General features: G+C 37.6%; 1 protein-coding gene across 1 annotated transcript in view; it reads left to right on the forward strand.

Moving 5' to 3' along the window:
• The window catches only part of LOC150088367 (methionine synthase-like), a 668,558-nt gene that overhangs the window by 62,579 nt on the left and 587,676 nt on the right, over positions 1-18,303 (forward strand). The window contains 1 exon segment of the mRNA XM_090370745.1: positions 665-754. Within this exon segment, the coding sequence (XP_090226871.1) occupies positions 665-754 (90 nt within the window).

Here is an 18,303-nt window from a genome sequence, read left to right on the forward strand (position 1 = left end):
GCTTGACATTTTAACAATTCCTCATAGCAGTGCTGAGTGTGAGATTAGAAAGTTTTCTAATCTGAATTTTCTGTCAGAGTAGAAAGACAAAATGAGTTTGGATCTTCTCCTTTTGGTGAAGCTTTGGAAATGTTCCTGACAGCCAAGTCTAGACAGCAGGCCTATTGTTACAAACAAACCTTTGATTCAGCATTTCAACAGGGCAAAGTTTGCCACAGTATCTTTCTTGAATCAATCAGAATTAGTTGATGTCTAATGGAATATACAAACAGAAATATATTAGGTAAGATAATGTTTAAAAGCATGCTGAACTTTCAAACAACCTTATGGGTGTATTTTGACAGTGAAACTTAATTTTTAATGGTCTGGATTAAAAAAAAAACACTACCTGCTTTTTCCAAAAATTTGCCTGTTTTTCTCCTGATTTTTGGGGAACACTCCTGCTTTTTGAAAAAAATCCACCTGTTTTTTTGCTGGTTTTGCCCAAAAACCTCATTCTCACAAATGCCTGGTCTCCAACTTTTTTAAATGAAAGTCAAAATTTGGCAGATATGCATGAAAAAAGTATGTGCATATATGTACTCCAGGAAGGGCTAATGCATTAGAAATAATTTCTAGACATAATGTTGCATAAAATTCTGTTTATTATTATTATATTTTTTAGGCATACCTCTCTGCTGGAGCAGATTTTGTGGAAACTAACACATTCAACAGTACTAGAATTGCACAAGCTGATTACTGTACTGAACACTTGGTAAGTTATGCATTTTTGATATGTTGAGTCTTAATAATTGTAACTTCTGAATTAAGGAATCAAATGCTGACTCTATCTTATTTTATGTATAGAGTCACTACACCTCTCAAACATTTCCTAATTTTATCTGAAAGAGAACAATTAGGTTACTTGGAAGAGGAGATCTATATGATTGTTCGTTATTATTTTAATGAACTGCTAGATACTACACTGTTATATCATGTGGTAGATTAAGAAATTAATTATTAAATTTATTATTGAAATGATACAGTTTAAAGGATTAAACCTCGTTAATGCCAAGCACTTAAACATTTTGTGGCTACATTTCGGGAACTTGTTTTCTGTCTTAAAAGCCTGTGGGGGATTAGAACGTTGTTTGAGGTGTGATACTACAAGTTTTCAATTTTATAATGATATATACTTTAATTGAATTAAGTAAATAGAAGATAATTTGATTATTTACAATACAATGTATTCTGATTACATCTACAGTATTATAATATACTTCATTATATGTACAATTGCCATTTATTTATTACTTTTGCTTATAATTTAATTAATTCATTAATTATTAAGTATAGTTTATGAAAAATTGCTAGAGTTACTCTCTAAATTAGGTTGGAAGGGCTTACCTGATAACATGATACTGGAGTAGAGTTTCTTGGTCTGGTTGGGAAGGACTGGGAGAGGTAGGAGGAGAGGCCTGAGTGTTTATATAGGTTGGAGTTGAGTTAGGTGTAACCAATGGGAGGTTGATGTGTGGCTAAACCTGGGATTTTGGGAACAGGGATATGTTATGGAGGGAAGATTAGGCTGGTTCTGAGGTTATGGAGGGTGAGGGAACGGTTTGTGAGTATACCATGGATATACCTTTTAACTTTTTATGGATTATTAAAACATGGCAGAATCAAAAAGTCTGAGATCTGCACATGCATTTAGCATTAGCATTAGCATTAGTAGAGGCATATGATGCAAGAAAGCAAGCTTATTCAGCATCAGCCAAAAATAAAAAAAAAAAAAAAAAACCACTCCCATTTCACCCCTCCGTTCGTTCGAAATACCTGTCCAGTTGAGCTTTAAATTTGTTTAGGCTATCAACTTCAACAACAAGTGATGGAAGTCGGTTCCACCAACCAACCACCCGCTGGCCAAAGGCAAATTTCCGCACATCTATCCGACATCCGTCCTTCCTCAATTTGAATTTATGCCCTCTGAGGTGATTATTCTGAGCAAGATGAAGAATCCCATTGGCATTGAGCATGCTCAAACCATTCAAAGCCTTATACACCTCTATCAGATCACCTCGCCGGTGCCTAGTCTCCAGACTCTGTAATTTGCAAAACTTAAGCCTTTCTTCGTAAGAGCAACCCTTTGTTCCATTCACTAATCTTGTTGCCCTTCTCTGTACCCGTTCCAGCAGCTCTACATCCTTCTTGAAATGAGGCCTCCAGACCTGTATACAGTACTCAAGATGTGGCCTAACCATTGCCTTATACAAGGGAATAATCACCTCCTTATCCCTGCTAGAAAAATTCCTGTATATCATTGACAAGACACCATGAGCTACTCTTGCAGCTCGTCTGCACTGCTCAGAGAACTTCATATTGCCTGCACAATTACCCCCAGGTCCTTTTCATTCTCCACCACTGTCAGTGTAGTACCGCAGAGTTGATACGTTGCTCTGGGGTTACTGTTTCCCATATGTAGTACTTTACATTTGTCAATGTTAAACTTCATTTGCCACCTCTCAGCCCATCTGTTCAACCTTTCCAGATCCTGTTGCAGCAGCATAGCGTCAGTAGTGTCCTTAACAACCCTGCCAACCTTTGTATCATCTGCAAACTTGGACATTAAACTTGATATACCATCATCAATATCATTCATAAACACCGAAAACAACAACGGACCCAACACTGAACCCTGAGGAACTCCACTAATAACATTAGTCCACGTTGAGCAGTGTCCATTGATTACCACTCTCTGTCTTCTGCCACTCAACCATCCCCTTATCCATAGCAGCAATTTGCCTCCAATGCCACACTGTTCCAATTTATGCAGCAGTCTTCCATGTGCAACAGTATCAAAAGCCTTTCTAAGATCCAAATATATAATATCAAAGTTATTCCCTGCATCCAGTTCTTTTGTGACTACATCATAGTATCCAATCAAATTGGTCAGGCAAGACCTGCCCTTAACAAAACCGTGCTGCGTCTGAGCTATAACTGAATTCTTGTCTAGATGATCCTGCAGTGCTTCTTTAACCAGTGCCTCCATTAATTTACCTGGAACAGAAGTTAAACTAACAGGTCTATAATTACTTGTGTCAGCCTTTGATCCTCCTTTGTGAATTGGGGTTACATTTGCACATCTCCAGTCTATGGGTACCTCCCCTGAGTCCAAAGAAGCTCTCCTAATTATGGCTAGGGGTTTGCTTACTTCCTTTGCTGCCTCCTTTAATATAACTGGATAGATCCCATCCACCCCAGGTGCCTTTTTTATGTTTATCCTCAACAATCTCTCCTCCACTTTCCTCTCAGTTATTACAAAATCATCCAGCTCACTGCCAATGTTTACTTTACCTACATCATTCTCCTTCCTGAATAACAGAGGTACATGAGATTTATCCAACACCATAGTACTAATGAATGATTCATTGTACTCCACAATGACATTCAAAGAGGTCTATTTCATAAAATGTTTCTGTTCTAGTCCATGGAGGTATTCTGAAGAAGTCTCAGCAAAAAAAGGATCCCAAACCTCTTAATGGAAAAAGTAACTCCAGGAAGTCCCAATCAAAAATTAAATTAAAATTAATTTAAAATTAAAACTTAAACATTATTTATCATTATTAGTATTAGAAATGGCCACATAGTGCAAGGAAGCGTATGGCTGATTCTGTGCCAGTCAAAAAATAAAATAAAATAATAAATTAAATAAGTAATGATAATAATAAAAATAAAATAAAAAAAAATTAATAGGAGAAAAGGGAATAGACAACCTATACATTTCCCTTCTCCCATAGGTAATTATCCAGCTGACCTTTGAATTTCCCCAAACTGTCAGCCTCTACCATCCATGTAGGTAACTTATTCCAGTTATTTATAACTTGCTGGCTAAAATAAAACTTCCTGCAATCCATAACTTGGAACTATGGCCCCTAGTTCTAGAATCATTTATAATTGAAAATTTCGTCCTCATTCATTTTACTTATGCCTCTCAGAGCCTTAAACACCCCTATCAAGTCTCCTCTAAGGTGCCTAGTTTCCAAGCTGTGCAACCCACATATTCGAAGTCTTTCCTCATATGGATGCCTTTTTGCCAATCTCACCAGGCTAATTACCAGACGAGTCTTTGGACCCTTTCAAGAAGCACAATGTCTTTAGACATTTTGCTTCTCCATTTAAGTGTGGTCTCCATACTTGAACACAGTATTTCAAGTGTGGTGTAACGATAGCCTTATATAATGGGATTATGATGTCCTTATCTCTACTAGCAATTGTTCGATAAATCATCTATAGGACACCATAGGTCTTGCAATCTGTCTACAATGCTCGGAGAACTTCATGTCTGACTGTATCATAACACCCAAGTCCTTTTCCTTCACTACTGACTTTAGTTCAACTCCACCAAGTGTATAAGTTATTTTTGGGTTACTGTTCCCCAGATGTAATACCTTAGACTTTGCTAGATTAAAGCACAGCTGCCATTTTTCTGACCATCCCTGAAGTCTATCTAGGTCACTCTGAAGAAGCTCTGCTTGGCGGTGATCATTAACTACTATACCAATCTTTACATCATTTGTAAATTTAGACATCACTCCCTCTATCTCCTCGTCGATGTCATTTATGAAAATCAAACACAACAGTGGTCTCAATACAGATCCTTGGGGAGCTCCACTTCTTACATCAACCCAATCTGAGGAGTAACCATTTATCATAACTCTCTGCCTCCTGGTCTGAAGCCATCCAGCTATCTATCTAAGGATTTTCCCTGTGATTCTAACCTTTTCCAGCTTATAAAGTAACTGCTCATGTGGGACTGAGTCAAATGCTTTGCTGAAATCCAAATGAACAATGTCGAAATTATTCCCTAAGTCCAGCTCTTGAGTAATCCTTTAAAAATAGCTATCAGATTAGTTAAACATGATTTCTCCTAAATTTATAAAACAATCCTGATTATCCTTTAGAATTCCATTTGTATCTAAATGATCCTGAATTCCATCCTTGATCATTGGCTCCATGATTTTCCCTGCTACTGAAGTTAGACTGACTGGCCGGTAATTTCCCACTTCACTCTTAGAACCACCCTTATGTATTGGAGATACGTTGGCAATTTTCCAATCCAACGAAATCACTCCTGAGTCCAGTGATGCTCTCATAATTAGCCTTAATGGTTCAATGCACTCACTTGCCATCTCCCTTAAGATTATAGGTTATATGCCATCAACTCCTGGAGCCTTACTGGCCTGTAGGCTCAAAAGTCTTTTTAAGTAAATAAACGTGAAATTTCAACATCATTAATTACATTTTTTCCAACTTCACTCTCATAATTTCTCATTAACACAAAGGGTTTTTCTTCTGTAAATATCGATGCAAAGTAACTGTTGAGTTTGCAACTTCAGCTGAGGTATATAATACTATCCCATGCCCATTACATAAGGGTCCGATCTGGTTTGTCCTTCTCTTCTTTGCATTTATATATGTGAATAATTTCTTATCTTCACTCTTTGCTCTCTTTGCCAGCAATTTCTCATAATCTGCCTTTGCCAGCCTAATCTTTTCTGCGGCACTATTACAGATCAGTTTGTAGTAGGCTTCAGTATTTTTTATTGCTCTGTAACTTTTCCCATGCTGTCTTCTTCTGCTCAAATAACCTGGCAACGTCCTTATTCATCCAACTTGGAATCTTCCTTGTGGAGTATTTTTTAATGGTATTTATGTATTGATTACTCCGATTGTTTTAAAGGTATACCATGATTCAAATGTATTCGCTCTCTGTGCGATATCTACCCTGTTAATAGAGGCTAAGTAGCATCTTAAGCTGTCGTAATTTCCTTTTCGGAAATTATAACCCATTCCTTTGCCTTTAACTACTTTATTGCCTTTAACTACTTTATTTAATGAAGAATCCCATCATTGTCCACCATAGAACTCCATGATCATTTCCTGCTAATGGTTCCCTATTATGTCATCTGGTTCATGGGTGATGATGAGGCCTAGATTATCCTTTTCCGTAGTACTTTCCCTGATATGTTGGTGCATTAAAAATCATCTAGTTGATTTAAAAATTTTGTCCCCCCATGTGGAGGTTCCTTTCTATTCGCTCTAATCAATTAGAGGCAAATTAAAATCACCCATAATAAGACATTGATGCTTACTTGCCTATTCCATTTGCGTGTAGAGGCTCCCATTATAATCTTCACAATCACCTGGCCTGTAGATTACTCCCACTCTCATATTTTTTTCTTCTAACTATTTCACATCATACAGATTCTATACTGGCATGCGAAACATCTCTGAATCCAGGAAAGCTTTTGTCATGCTCAGGCTGCTTTTGATAAGAAGCATGACCCCACCATCCCCTTCTATCTTCCCTATCCTTCCTAAATACATTATACATACCGTACAGAAATTCATCATCCCCTATCTCCTGGTGGCATCACATTTCCATAAGCTCTATTATGCCAACATTACTTGTCCTAACTAGCAGTTCGAATTCACTCATTTATTGACGACACCTTTGGCATTACTGTATGAACAATTAAGACTTAGTGTTCTTGTATAGTTAACTACCCACACCCCTTAAAGTTATTTAAGCTCACTTCCCTGGCATTAGCTAACTGTTCATTTGAAACATTTCTACCCTCAGAACATCTTGCTAATATATACTGTTGCGGTAACAAACAAGAACCCTTGAGGTATGTGCAAGCATTACTTTGACCACTAAGAATAATGTAACTTTGAGCCCAAAGTTACATTATTTCTCGAAGGCAAGCACCCATTTTTTTCATTGACTTAAATTGTTCTAGCATTGCACCAAATTTTAGCTTAAGATTGGTACACTCTTTTACAATGGTGACAAAGAAAAGAATTGCCAGATGAGCTATGATTATCTAGGTCAACCTTGGAATACATGCCACAATTGTTATGAATTGTAATAATCATAACAATTTGGTAACTGTATGGCAATTTTTTATTGGGATATTGTGTAATTTATTTTAATTTTAATGGATTTGGTAGTATAACATAATCAGTTATTAAATAGATTGTATATCAATCGATCAGATCATGTTTAATAAGCAATAACAAGTTAAAAAGATTAGAAAGATCCATAGATTCTCAAAACGTTCCTCACTCTTTCCTCCCTTTCAAAACCTCAGAACCAGCCTAATCTTCCCTTCATAATCTATCCCTGTTTCTAAAATCTGTCAGGTTTAGCCCCACTATACCTAAGTCAGCAGTAATCTATATAAACATTCAGGTCCACTTGTACCTCTCCCAGTCCTCCCAACCAGACCAAGAAACTCCACTCCATTATCATGTTAACAGGTAGGCTCTTCCAACCTAATTTAGAGGTAACTTTAGCAATTTTTTATAAACTATATTTATTAATTAATTAATTAATTAATTAAATTAATAACCAAACGTTTAATAAATAGTTGGCAATTGTACATATAATGGAGTATATTATAATATTGTACACATAATTGGAGTATATTATAATATTGTACACATAATTGGAGTATATTAATATTGTACACATAATTGGAATACATTGTATTGTAAATAATCCAATTAGTAGCAGCAGTAGTAGTAGTAATCAAGGCATGTGATGCAAGAAAGCAAGCATATGTAGCATCAGCCAAAAAAAAAAAAAAAAAAAAACATTTCACACATCCATTTCCTCTAAACGCTTGTCCAGTTCTTCCTTGAATTTATTTAAGCTATCAACTTACAATGACAGATGGAAGTTAGTACCAGCCGCAACTACCCACTGCCTACTACCTACCAAAGGCAAATTTTCACACATCTATTCTATAACTGTCTATCCACATTTTGTATTTATGCCTCTTCAGGTTTGTAATCTGAGCAAGAGGAAGAATTCAGCCTGCTCAACCCATTCAAGCCCTTATATATACCTCAATCAGATCACATTGCAGGTGCCTAGTCTCCAGATGCTGCAATTTGCAGAACTTAAGCCTTTCTTCATAGACCACCCTTTTGTTCTGCTCACAGATCTTGTTGCCCTTCTCTGTACTTGCTCAAGCAACTCTACATCCTTCCTAAAAATGAGGCCTCCAGACTTGTACACAATACTCAAGACGTGGCCTGACCATTGCCGTATACAAAAGGAAAATCATCTCCATTAGCATTAGCAGAGGCACATGATGCAAGAAAGCAAGCTTATATAGCATCAGCAAAAAAAAAACTCTTCTCATTTCACCCATCTACTCGTTCCAAATGTTTGTATAGTTCTGCCTTGATTCCATTTAAGCTGTCAACTTCTACAACAACAGATGGAAGTTTATATCATCAAAGTTTCTTGCGATGACCGACTAACTGGTTAAAATAAATTGATTAAAATAAAAATATAATATATACATAGATAAAATAGAAATAAAATAAAAGCGTTACAATACAATAAGATAAAAGCGTTAAAATACAATAAGATAAAAGAGTTAAAATATATATAATAAAGGCATTAAAATGTATAGTAGCTTTCAAAGCAAGTGCCTTTTCATCAGCTGAGGAAGAGGCACTTCACTTCGAAAGCTACTATATATTTTAACACTTTTATTATATATATTTTAACTCTTTTATCTTATTGTATTTTAACGCTTTTATCTTATTTCTGTTTTATCTATGTATATATTATATTTTTATTTTAATAAATTTATTTTAACCAGTTAGTCAGTCGTCGCAAGAAACTTTGATAATATAATGCAACCCGACGCACAAGGCCTGTTTTCTAAAGATGGAAGTTTGTTCAAGCAACCAACCACCCTCTGGCTAAAGGCAAACTTCTGCACATCTATCCTGCAACTGTCTTTCCTCAATTTGAATTTATGCCCTCTCAGGCGATTATTCTTCCTATCCTTGAATGCTCAAACCATTCAAGGCTTTATACACCTCAATCAGATCACCTCACAGGTGCCTAGTCTCCAGACACTGTAATTTGCAAAACTTAATCCTTTCTTCGTAAGAGCAACCCTTTGTTCCATTCACTAATCTTGTTGCCCTTCTCTGTACAGTACTCAAGGTGTGGCCTGACCATTGCCTTATACAAGGGGATAATCACCTCCTTATCCCTGCTAGAAAAATTCCTGTATATCATTGACAAGACACCACGAGCTACTCTTGCAGACCGTCTGCAGTGCTCAGAAAACTTCATATCTGCCTACACAATTACCCCAGGTCCTTTTCGTTCTCTACCACTGTCAGTGTAGTACCATAGAGTTGATATGTTGCTCTGGTGTTACTGCTTCCCATATGTAGTACTTTACATTTGTCAATGTTAAACTTCATTTGCCACCTCTCAGCCCATCTGCTCAACTTCTCTAGATCCTGTTGTAGCAGCATACTGTCATTAGTATCCTTAACAACCCTGCAAACCTTCGTATCGTCTGCAAACTTGGACATTAAGCTTGATATACCATCATCAATATAATTTATAAATACAGAAAACAACAATGGACCCAACACTGAACCCTGAGGGATTCCACTAATAACATTAGTCCACGATGGGCAGTGTCCATTGATTACCACTCTGTCTTCTCCCACTCAACCACCCCTTTATCCATAGCAGCAATTTGCCTCCAATGTGACACTGCTCCAATTTGTTCACCAGTCTTCCATGTGCAACAGTATCAAAAGCCTTTCTAAGAACCAAATATATGATATCAAAGTTATTCCCTGCATCCAGTTCCTTTGTGACCACATCATAGTATCCAATCAAATTGGTCTGGCAAGACTTTCCCTTAACAAAACCATGCTGTGTCCGAGCTATAACTGAAGTCTTGTCTAGACGATCCTGCAGTGCTTCTTTAACCAGTGCCTCCTTTAATTTTCCGGGAACTGAAGTTAAACTAACAGGTCTATAATTACTTGTGTTGCCCTTTGTCAATTGGGGTCACATTTGCGCATCTCCAGAGCAAAGTCCCTGAGTCCAAAGAAGTTCTGATAATTATGGCTAAGGGTTTGCTTACTTCCTTTGCTGCCTCCTTTAATATAACTGGATAGATCCCATCCACCCCGGGTGCCTTTTTTATGTGTATCTTCAACAATTTCTCTTCCACTTGCCTCTCAGTTATTACAAAATCATCTAGCTCACTGCCAAAGTTTAATACACCCCTGGCATTCCCCTCCCTGAATAACTCCTCTTGTGAATGTAGATGCAAAATACTCATTTAGTTTGTTAGCTACCTGAGCAGGATCGTCAATAGTTGAACCATCAATATCCAGTGGACCAATCTGATTCGTCCCTTTCCTTCTAGAGTTTACATAGGTAAGGAACTCTTTGTTGTTTTATTTTGCATCCTTTGCCAAAGATTTCTCATAATCTGCCTTTGCCTGCCTAATCTCCTTTGTGACTTTGTTACAGACCAGTTTATATATATATCCTAAACTTCCATGTCACCCATTAATTTATATGTATTTCATGCATTTTTCTTCTCTGCCATATGTCATTAGTTCATCTGACATCCATTTAGGCCTAAACCTTGAACAATATTTCTTAGTTGGTATGTAAAGCCTTGTAGCTTCCAAGATAAATTCTTTGAATTTGCTATTGGTAACATCATCAGTTGGTCCCACCATATAGAATTTAAATACTGTCTCAGACCACTGTAGTCACCTTTACGAAAGCAAAAACCCTTCCCTTTACCCCTGATGGTAGTTACCTCTTTGAGTAAATCCCACTTCAGTGCACTGTTATGACTGCCGCTTAGTGGTACCTTTATCTGCAAATTCTTAATGCATGAAGAATCACTACCGATAATTAGATCAAGAGTATTACTCCTTCTAGTTGCCTTCCGAACATGCTAATGTAGAAAACAGTCATCCAGTAAATCCACAAAAGCCTTACTAGTGTGTGAGTGACCAACCCACAAATTCCAGTCAGTATCTAGGAAATTAAAATCTCCCATTATAAGGCTCTTTGATTTACTGGCCCACTATTTCCCTGTACAGTTGTTTATTGTACTTATCAGTCATTAGGCTTATAACACACTCCTACTCTTAATTTTGATCTCCCAATGCTTATGTCTCACCAAATTGACTTGACCCTGCACTGTCCAGCGATGTCGTCTGTCTGCAGTTCCTTCGGTTTTGTGTTTCTTTACTAATAGCATACCCCCTCCTCCCTTCCTATCCTGTCTATCATTTCTGTACACATTGTACTCCTGAAATTCCAGTTCTGCATTCCTCATATCTGTGTGACACCACGTCTCTGATATCCCAACAATATCTGCCTTTGATGTTATTATTATTATTAATATTAGCCATATGGTACAAGGAAGCCTGAGGCTTATGCTGCACCAGCCAAAAAAAAAAAAAATTTCCGAGTTACCCTCTGTGCGTGAGAGAGAGAGAGAGAGAGAGAGAGAGAGAGAGAGAGAGAGAGAGCATCACCAAGAAAGAGAAGAATGATGATATTCAGCTCAGGACCCTGGGTTTGCCAAGCCCATACTCACCAGATCCCATCTCGGGGGCTCACCAGATGTGAGCCCTCGGGGTAAAAATGTTTTGAGCAATACCTCAAATTCATCAAATTTATTTACCAAACTCCTAGCATTGGTGTATATGCAAGTATACAATCACCTGTTCCTATTCTTAGCTACCCTAACACAACCCATGTGTTTACTTGTACCGCAGTGACTCCCAGCAGTCTCTGAAATATCCTGCATTTTGTTTTCCAGGCTGCTGCTCATTCCAATAGAAGCAGTGCAAGAATCACTTTCACCTCTGCCAATGGCTACTGTTAATCTATTAGTCCTTGTATCCCCCCCCTAAACTAGCAGTTTTCTGACCCACCTAACACTGCCTCTATAGCATCAGCACTTGATATCAATGGATTTACTGTAGATGATTATTCTCAGTTAGCTGCCGAACTAAATGAGTATTTTGCATCTACACATGAGGGGTTATTCGAGGAGGAGAGAGCTAGATGTTTATCAAACTCTAACAGGGCGTTAAATGATTTTGTAATAACTGAAAGCAAAGTGGAGGAGAAATTGTTGAAGTTAAACATAAGAAAGGCACCTGGGGTTGATGGGATCTATCCAGTTATATTAAAGGAGGTGGCAAAGGAAGTAAGGAAACACTTAGCCATAATTATGACAGCATCCTTGGAAGCGGGGGAAGTCCCCATGGACTGGAGATGTGCAAATGTATCTCCAATTCACAAAGTGGATCAAAGGGTGACACGTGTAATTAGAGACCTGTTAGTTTGACTTCTGTTCCAGGGAAAATAATGGAGTCAATGGTTAAAGAAGCATTGCAGGATCATCTAGACAAGACAGCAGTAATAATTCAGACACAGCATGGGTTTGTCAAGTGGAAGTCTTGTGTGACCAATTTGAATGATGATGTGTCACAAAGGAACTGGATGCAAAAAATAATTTTGATATCATATACTTGGATTTCAGGAAAACTTTTGATACTGTTGCACATGGAAGACTACTGTACAAATTGGAGCAGTGGCATTACAGGCAAGTTGCTACAATGGATAAAAGGTTGATTGACTGGGAGAAGACAGAGAGTGGTAATCAATGGGTACTGCTCTATGTGGACTAATGTTATTAGTGGTGTCCCTCAGGGTTCGGTGTGGGGCCCATTGTTGTTTTTTTATATTTATCAATGATATTGATTAAGGTTTATCACGTTTAATATCAAAGTTTGCAGACGATACCAAGGGTGGCAGGGTTGTTAATAACACTAACGACAGTATGCTGCTGCAACAGGATCTGGAAAAATTGGGTAGATGAGCTGAGAAGTGGCAACTGAAGTTTAACCTTGAGAAATGCAATGTACTGCATATGGGTAGCAGTAACCCCAGAGAAATGTACCAACTAGGTAGTGTCACAATCAAGGCTAGTGGAGTAAGAAAGAGACCTGGGGATAATTTTGCAGTCAGATATGAAGTTTACGGAGCATTGCAGGCAGGCTGCCAGAGTAGGTCATGGGGATCTTTTCAATGATATACAGGAATTTTGTGAGCAGGGATAAGGAAGTGAATATCCCCTTGTCAGGCCACATCTTGAGTACTGCCATACAGGTCTTGAAGTCTCATTTTAGGAAGGGTGTACAGTTGCTAAAATGAGTACAGAGAAGGAAAACAAGACTTGTGAAGGGAACAAAGGAGTGATCTTATGAAGAAAGGCTTACGTTCTGCCAATTGCAGCTTCTGTAGACTAGGCACCTGCAGGGTGATCTGAATGAGCTGTATTGAGCAGGTTCAACGCTGATGAGATTTTTTCCTCTTGCTCAGATTACAAATGTGATGGGGCATAGATTCAAACTGAAGAAAGGCACTTGTAGAATAGATGTGTGGAAGTTTGCCTTTAGTCAGCGGACAGTTGATTGCTGGAAGAAGCTTCCATCTGTTGTTGTGAAAGTTGATAGCTTAAATAAATTCAAGGTAGAACTAGACAAACATTTGGAATGAATGGATCAATGAAATGGGAAGGTTTTTTTTTTTTTTTTTTTGGCTGATTCTGTATAAGCTTGCTTTCTTGCATTATGCACCTCTACTAATGCTAATGCTAACTCCTACTAACCCCTGGTGCCTTTCTTATGTTTAACTTCAACAATTTCTCTTCCACTTTGCTCTCAGTTATTACAAAATCATTTAATACCCTGTTAGAGTTTGATAAACATCTGGCTTTCTCCTCCTTGAATAACCCCTCGTGCGTAGATGCAAAATACTCATTTAGTTCTCCAGCTAACTGAGAATGATCATCTACAGTCAATCCATTGATATCAAGTGGACCAATCTGATTCATAACCTTCCTTTTAGAGTTTATATAAGTAAAGAAGTCTTTGCCGTTTTTCTTTGCATCCTTTGCCAAAGATTTATCATAATCTGCCTTTGCTTGCCTAACGTCCTTTGTGACATAATTACAGAGTAGCTTGTATATACCTTAGGCTACTGTGTTACCTGACAACTTATGTGCATCCTATGCATTTTTCTTCTCTGCCATGAGTCTCATTAGTTCTCTGACATCCATTTGGGTCTAAATCTAGAACAGTATTTCTTAGTTGGAAAAAAAAGCCTAGTAGCTTTTAAGATTACTTCCTTGAACGCTTCCCATTTAGCATTTGCTGTTTTTGGAACATCATCAGTCGATCTGACTGTATAAAACTTAAAAAATCTCTGACATCACTGTATTCACCTTTACGAAAATAAAAACCCTTCCATTTACCCCTGATGGTAGTTAAATGTTGAAGTAAATTCCACATCAGTACACTGTGATCACTGCTACCTAGTGGTTCCTTTATCTGTAAATTCTTAATGCATGAATAATCACTGCTGAAAAACTGTTCAAGAGTGTTACTCTCGCTTGCTGTCTCTCTAACATGCTGCTGTAGAAAACAGTCATCCAATAAATCCACAAAAGGCTTGCTAGTGTGCGAGTGACCAAACTTAAGTTGCGGTCTATAACTGGTAAGTTGAAATCCTCCATTATAAGACACTCTGATTTACTGGCCCACTCCATATCCCTGTATAATCGTTCATTGTACTCATTAGAGTCATTAAGCCTATAACAAACTCCTATCCTCATTTTTGTTTTCCCAGTGCTTATGTCACATCAAACTGACTCGACATTACACTGTCCATCTTTATCAACTTGATGCTCTTCCTTAGATTTTATGCGTTTCTTAACTAATAGCATAACTCGTCCTCCCTTCCTATTCTGTTTATCCTTTCTGTACACATTGTACTCTCCAAATTCCCATTCTGCATTCCTTATATCTGTGTGACACCACGTCTCTGATATCCCAACAATATCTGCCCTGAATGACCCAACCAACACTTCAAATTGATCAAATTTATTTACTATACTCCTAGCATTGTTGTACATGCAAGTATACATGCACCTATTCTTACTCTTCATTACTCTAACACAGTCCATGTATTTACTTGTTTTATGACTCCCAGCAGTTCCTGAAATCCCCAGCAACTTGCTTTCCTGGCTGCCTCTCATTTCAATAGAAACAGTGCAAGACTCATTTCCACCTCTGCCTGTGTCTATTGTTAATCTAATAGTCTGTGAAACTCCCCCCAGGGTAGCAGTTTTCCGATGCACCTAACATTGCCTCGATAGCATCAGCAAATATTGTTGCATCCTTTCTATTTAAGTGTATGCCATCCCTGTAGAAGCAGTCTCTCCTGTTAACAAGCACACATCACACTGAGAAAAATTCTACCCCATGGGGTAGAAAAATTCTATCCCATGAGCCTTGTACAATCTCACCAGGGCTGAATTGATTGACAAGGCTCTTATCATATACTCTCTCTCTCTCTCTCTCCCCCCCCTTTTTTTCAACATTGACCAGTACTTAATAAGTAAATCTGTAGATCTTCTACATTTAATGTCATTATTGCCAAGTGTACAACAGTATTACGTTTTGTGCCCTTAAAAGATGATATCTGCTCTACAATGTCATCAACTTTTGTCCCTGGCGGGCATACCTTGTTCCTATTCCACCTGTCATTTTTGCACAATATATTTCTTTTCCCTGATGATTGAGTCACTGACAATAACTAGCTCCTCTGGGACCAACGCATTCTGCCCTGAATATTGCCACTGTGTTGCCTGGTGCACAAGAGTCAGCTCTGGCATTGAGTTGGGCTCCCTTTTTAATTCCTTTGATGGCATCTACCTGACTCTTCATGCTCTCATAAATACTCATCAGAACGCTGAGTTGGCACCTAATTTCTTCACATTCTCCGAACCTAGCACACACAAAGTCACCCCTTTGGTTTTCCCCCGAATTCCAACACCACAGAGTAGTAACATACAGCATGGAGGATACTCTCATAGATGAGAATGTTAATTCTGGTTACATGTTAAAATGCATAGACAGTGGTGCCACCAGTTTGAGCACATAGAAACAGGTCAGAACATTGCAAAGCGTTCTCGGAGAATTTTCTAAAGTTTTATAATTGCGATGGACAATATATTGATTCACTGATAATTAGTATGAGATATTCACAATTAATTGTTATTCCAATACAAAAAAAAAGACACTTAGAATGGTAGAAGAATAGTGAAATATAATGTAAGTAAAGGTTTTGGCAAGTTTATTTTAATGGTTATGGTAGCCGTGTGGTAATGTTGAATGCTGCGTTTTTCTCTTTCATTGGTTCTAATCTCTCCTTCTTTACCCCCTGGCATTTTCTTTCCCCCTCATACTTTTCATTATTTCTCCAGTATAATATGATAATTTACTTATGTTTCCACATATATATATATATATATATAATAGTTTAATAAGTAAAACCTTAAAATTATTTTAATAGTTTTTATAATATAATGGCCAGACATTCACTAAAAATGTAGCTTAGAAGGAAATTAAGATGACAGTCATATTTGCCAGTTGCAATTAACATTAATAAATAAAGATTTTTATATACACACACTACTGGGTTCAGGTGGCTAATTATAGCAGCTTTCAGTACAATTCTGTAAGTACAATCAGGCCTGTGCACCTGGCTCACTGTATTGAAACCTTTTTTTATTATCATCCAACTGAATCCAGTAGTGTTTACATAAAATTCTGTATTTATTAATGTTTATTGCAACTGGTGCACATAACTGTCATCTTAATATCCTTCTAGGCTGCATTTTAGGCAATATTTGACCATTATATTGTAAAATATTATTATTTGACCTTAAATCCCTAAATTTACGTCTGTCATTTTGAATAATTTCAACTGTTGCTTTAGGTTTTTACGTAGTGAATGAATTGAACTGCTTTTGACTTTGGTTCTAATTTTTATTTAATTCTTTTCCTTTTTTTATTTATTGTTTTAGGTCTGGCATCCTATGAACACTGCATCATTTACCGGCTAACCTGAGCCACTAATAATTTTTTTTTTTTTATTCACAGAAATACAAAGATCAGGAATCAGTGAAAAATTTGGAAGACAATTCTCTGTGACCCAAATTTTAACTGTTGTTTTACTGAGTTAGTTATTTTCTTTAACAAAAGAAATTTAGCATTAGCATTACTAGAAGCATACGATGCAAGAAAGCAAGCTTATGCAGCATCAGCCAAAAAAAAAAACTGCTCCCATTTCACCCCTCCATTCACTCCAAATACCTGTCCAGCTCAGCCTTAAATTTATTTAGGTTATCAACTTCCACAACAAAAGATGGAAGTCTGTTACACCAATCAACTACCTGCTGGCTAAAAGCAAACTTTCACACATCTCTCTTACAACTGTCTTTCCTCAATTTGAATTTATGCCCTCTCAGGGGATTATTCTCAACAAGAGAAGAATCCCATCAGCATTGAGCATGCTCAAACCATTCAAGGCTTTATAAACCTCAATCAGATCACCTCGCAGGTGCCTAGTCTCCAGACACTGTAATCTGCAAAACTTAAGCCTTTCTTCGTAAGAGCAACCCTTTGTTCCATTCATTAATCTTTTTCAAAAGATTAATGAATGGAACTCGTTCCAAAAGCTCTATATCCTTCTTAAAACGAGGCCTCCAGACCTGTATACAGTACTCAAGGTGTGGCATCCATTGCCTTATAGAAGAGGATAATCACCTGCTTATCCCTGCTAGAAAAATTCCTGTATATCATTGATAAGACACCATGAGCTACTCTTGCAGACTCTGCACTGCTCAGAAAACTTCATATCTGCCTGCACAATTACTACACCGGAACGAGCCTATTGGTAACTCTAGGAGGCTTCCGGATCAGTTAGTGTATAATCTTGCTACCTCTACTCTGCCAGTTAGTGACCGGAGGGATTCCGAGTAGTGTGTATGCTGGGGGCATTGTCGAGGCCACATTATGTCAAGAAACTGGGTATATTCTTACCATGTGTACCCCATATCCAAAAATTTCATTACTTCATACAGTATGTCCCACCCACTTTTTCTTACTATTGAATACACCATGAATTGTCAAACTAATAGAGCAAGCTTATCTGCGAAATGATCTAAACCTCCCAAGCACTTCCAAATTCATTTCACAAATATACGTGGTCTCAATTCTAATCTCAATGATGTCCATTTCCAGTTGCAGTCTGCCAAACCCTATGTACTTTTTCTGACGGAATCTCAGTTATCAGTTGATTCAACTACTGCTCATCTCAGACGCCCAAATTATTCACTGTATGATTCTTTTCGCCTCAAAGGTGGTACTTGTGCTTATGTCCTTCTGATATTCCCTGTCAGAGACTTGGCAATTTGGAATCTCCTCTCTTTGATCTTCTCTGGCTTAAAATCTCTCTACCTCATTGTGTCAAATTCATCTGTTGTCTCTACCGTTCTCCCAACTCCACTAATCACTTGGAGCTCTTTGACTTCCTCT

This window comes from Mastigoproctus giganteus, chromosome 3, assembly GCF_048544385.1.
Source record: "Mastigoproctus giganteus isolate SK-2022 chromosome 3, ASM4854438v1, whole genome shotgun sequence".
NCBI lineage: Eukaryota > Metazoa > Arthropoda > Arachnida > Uropygi > Thelyphonidae > Mastigoproctus > Mastigoproctus giganteus.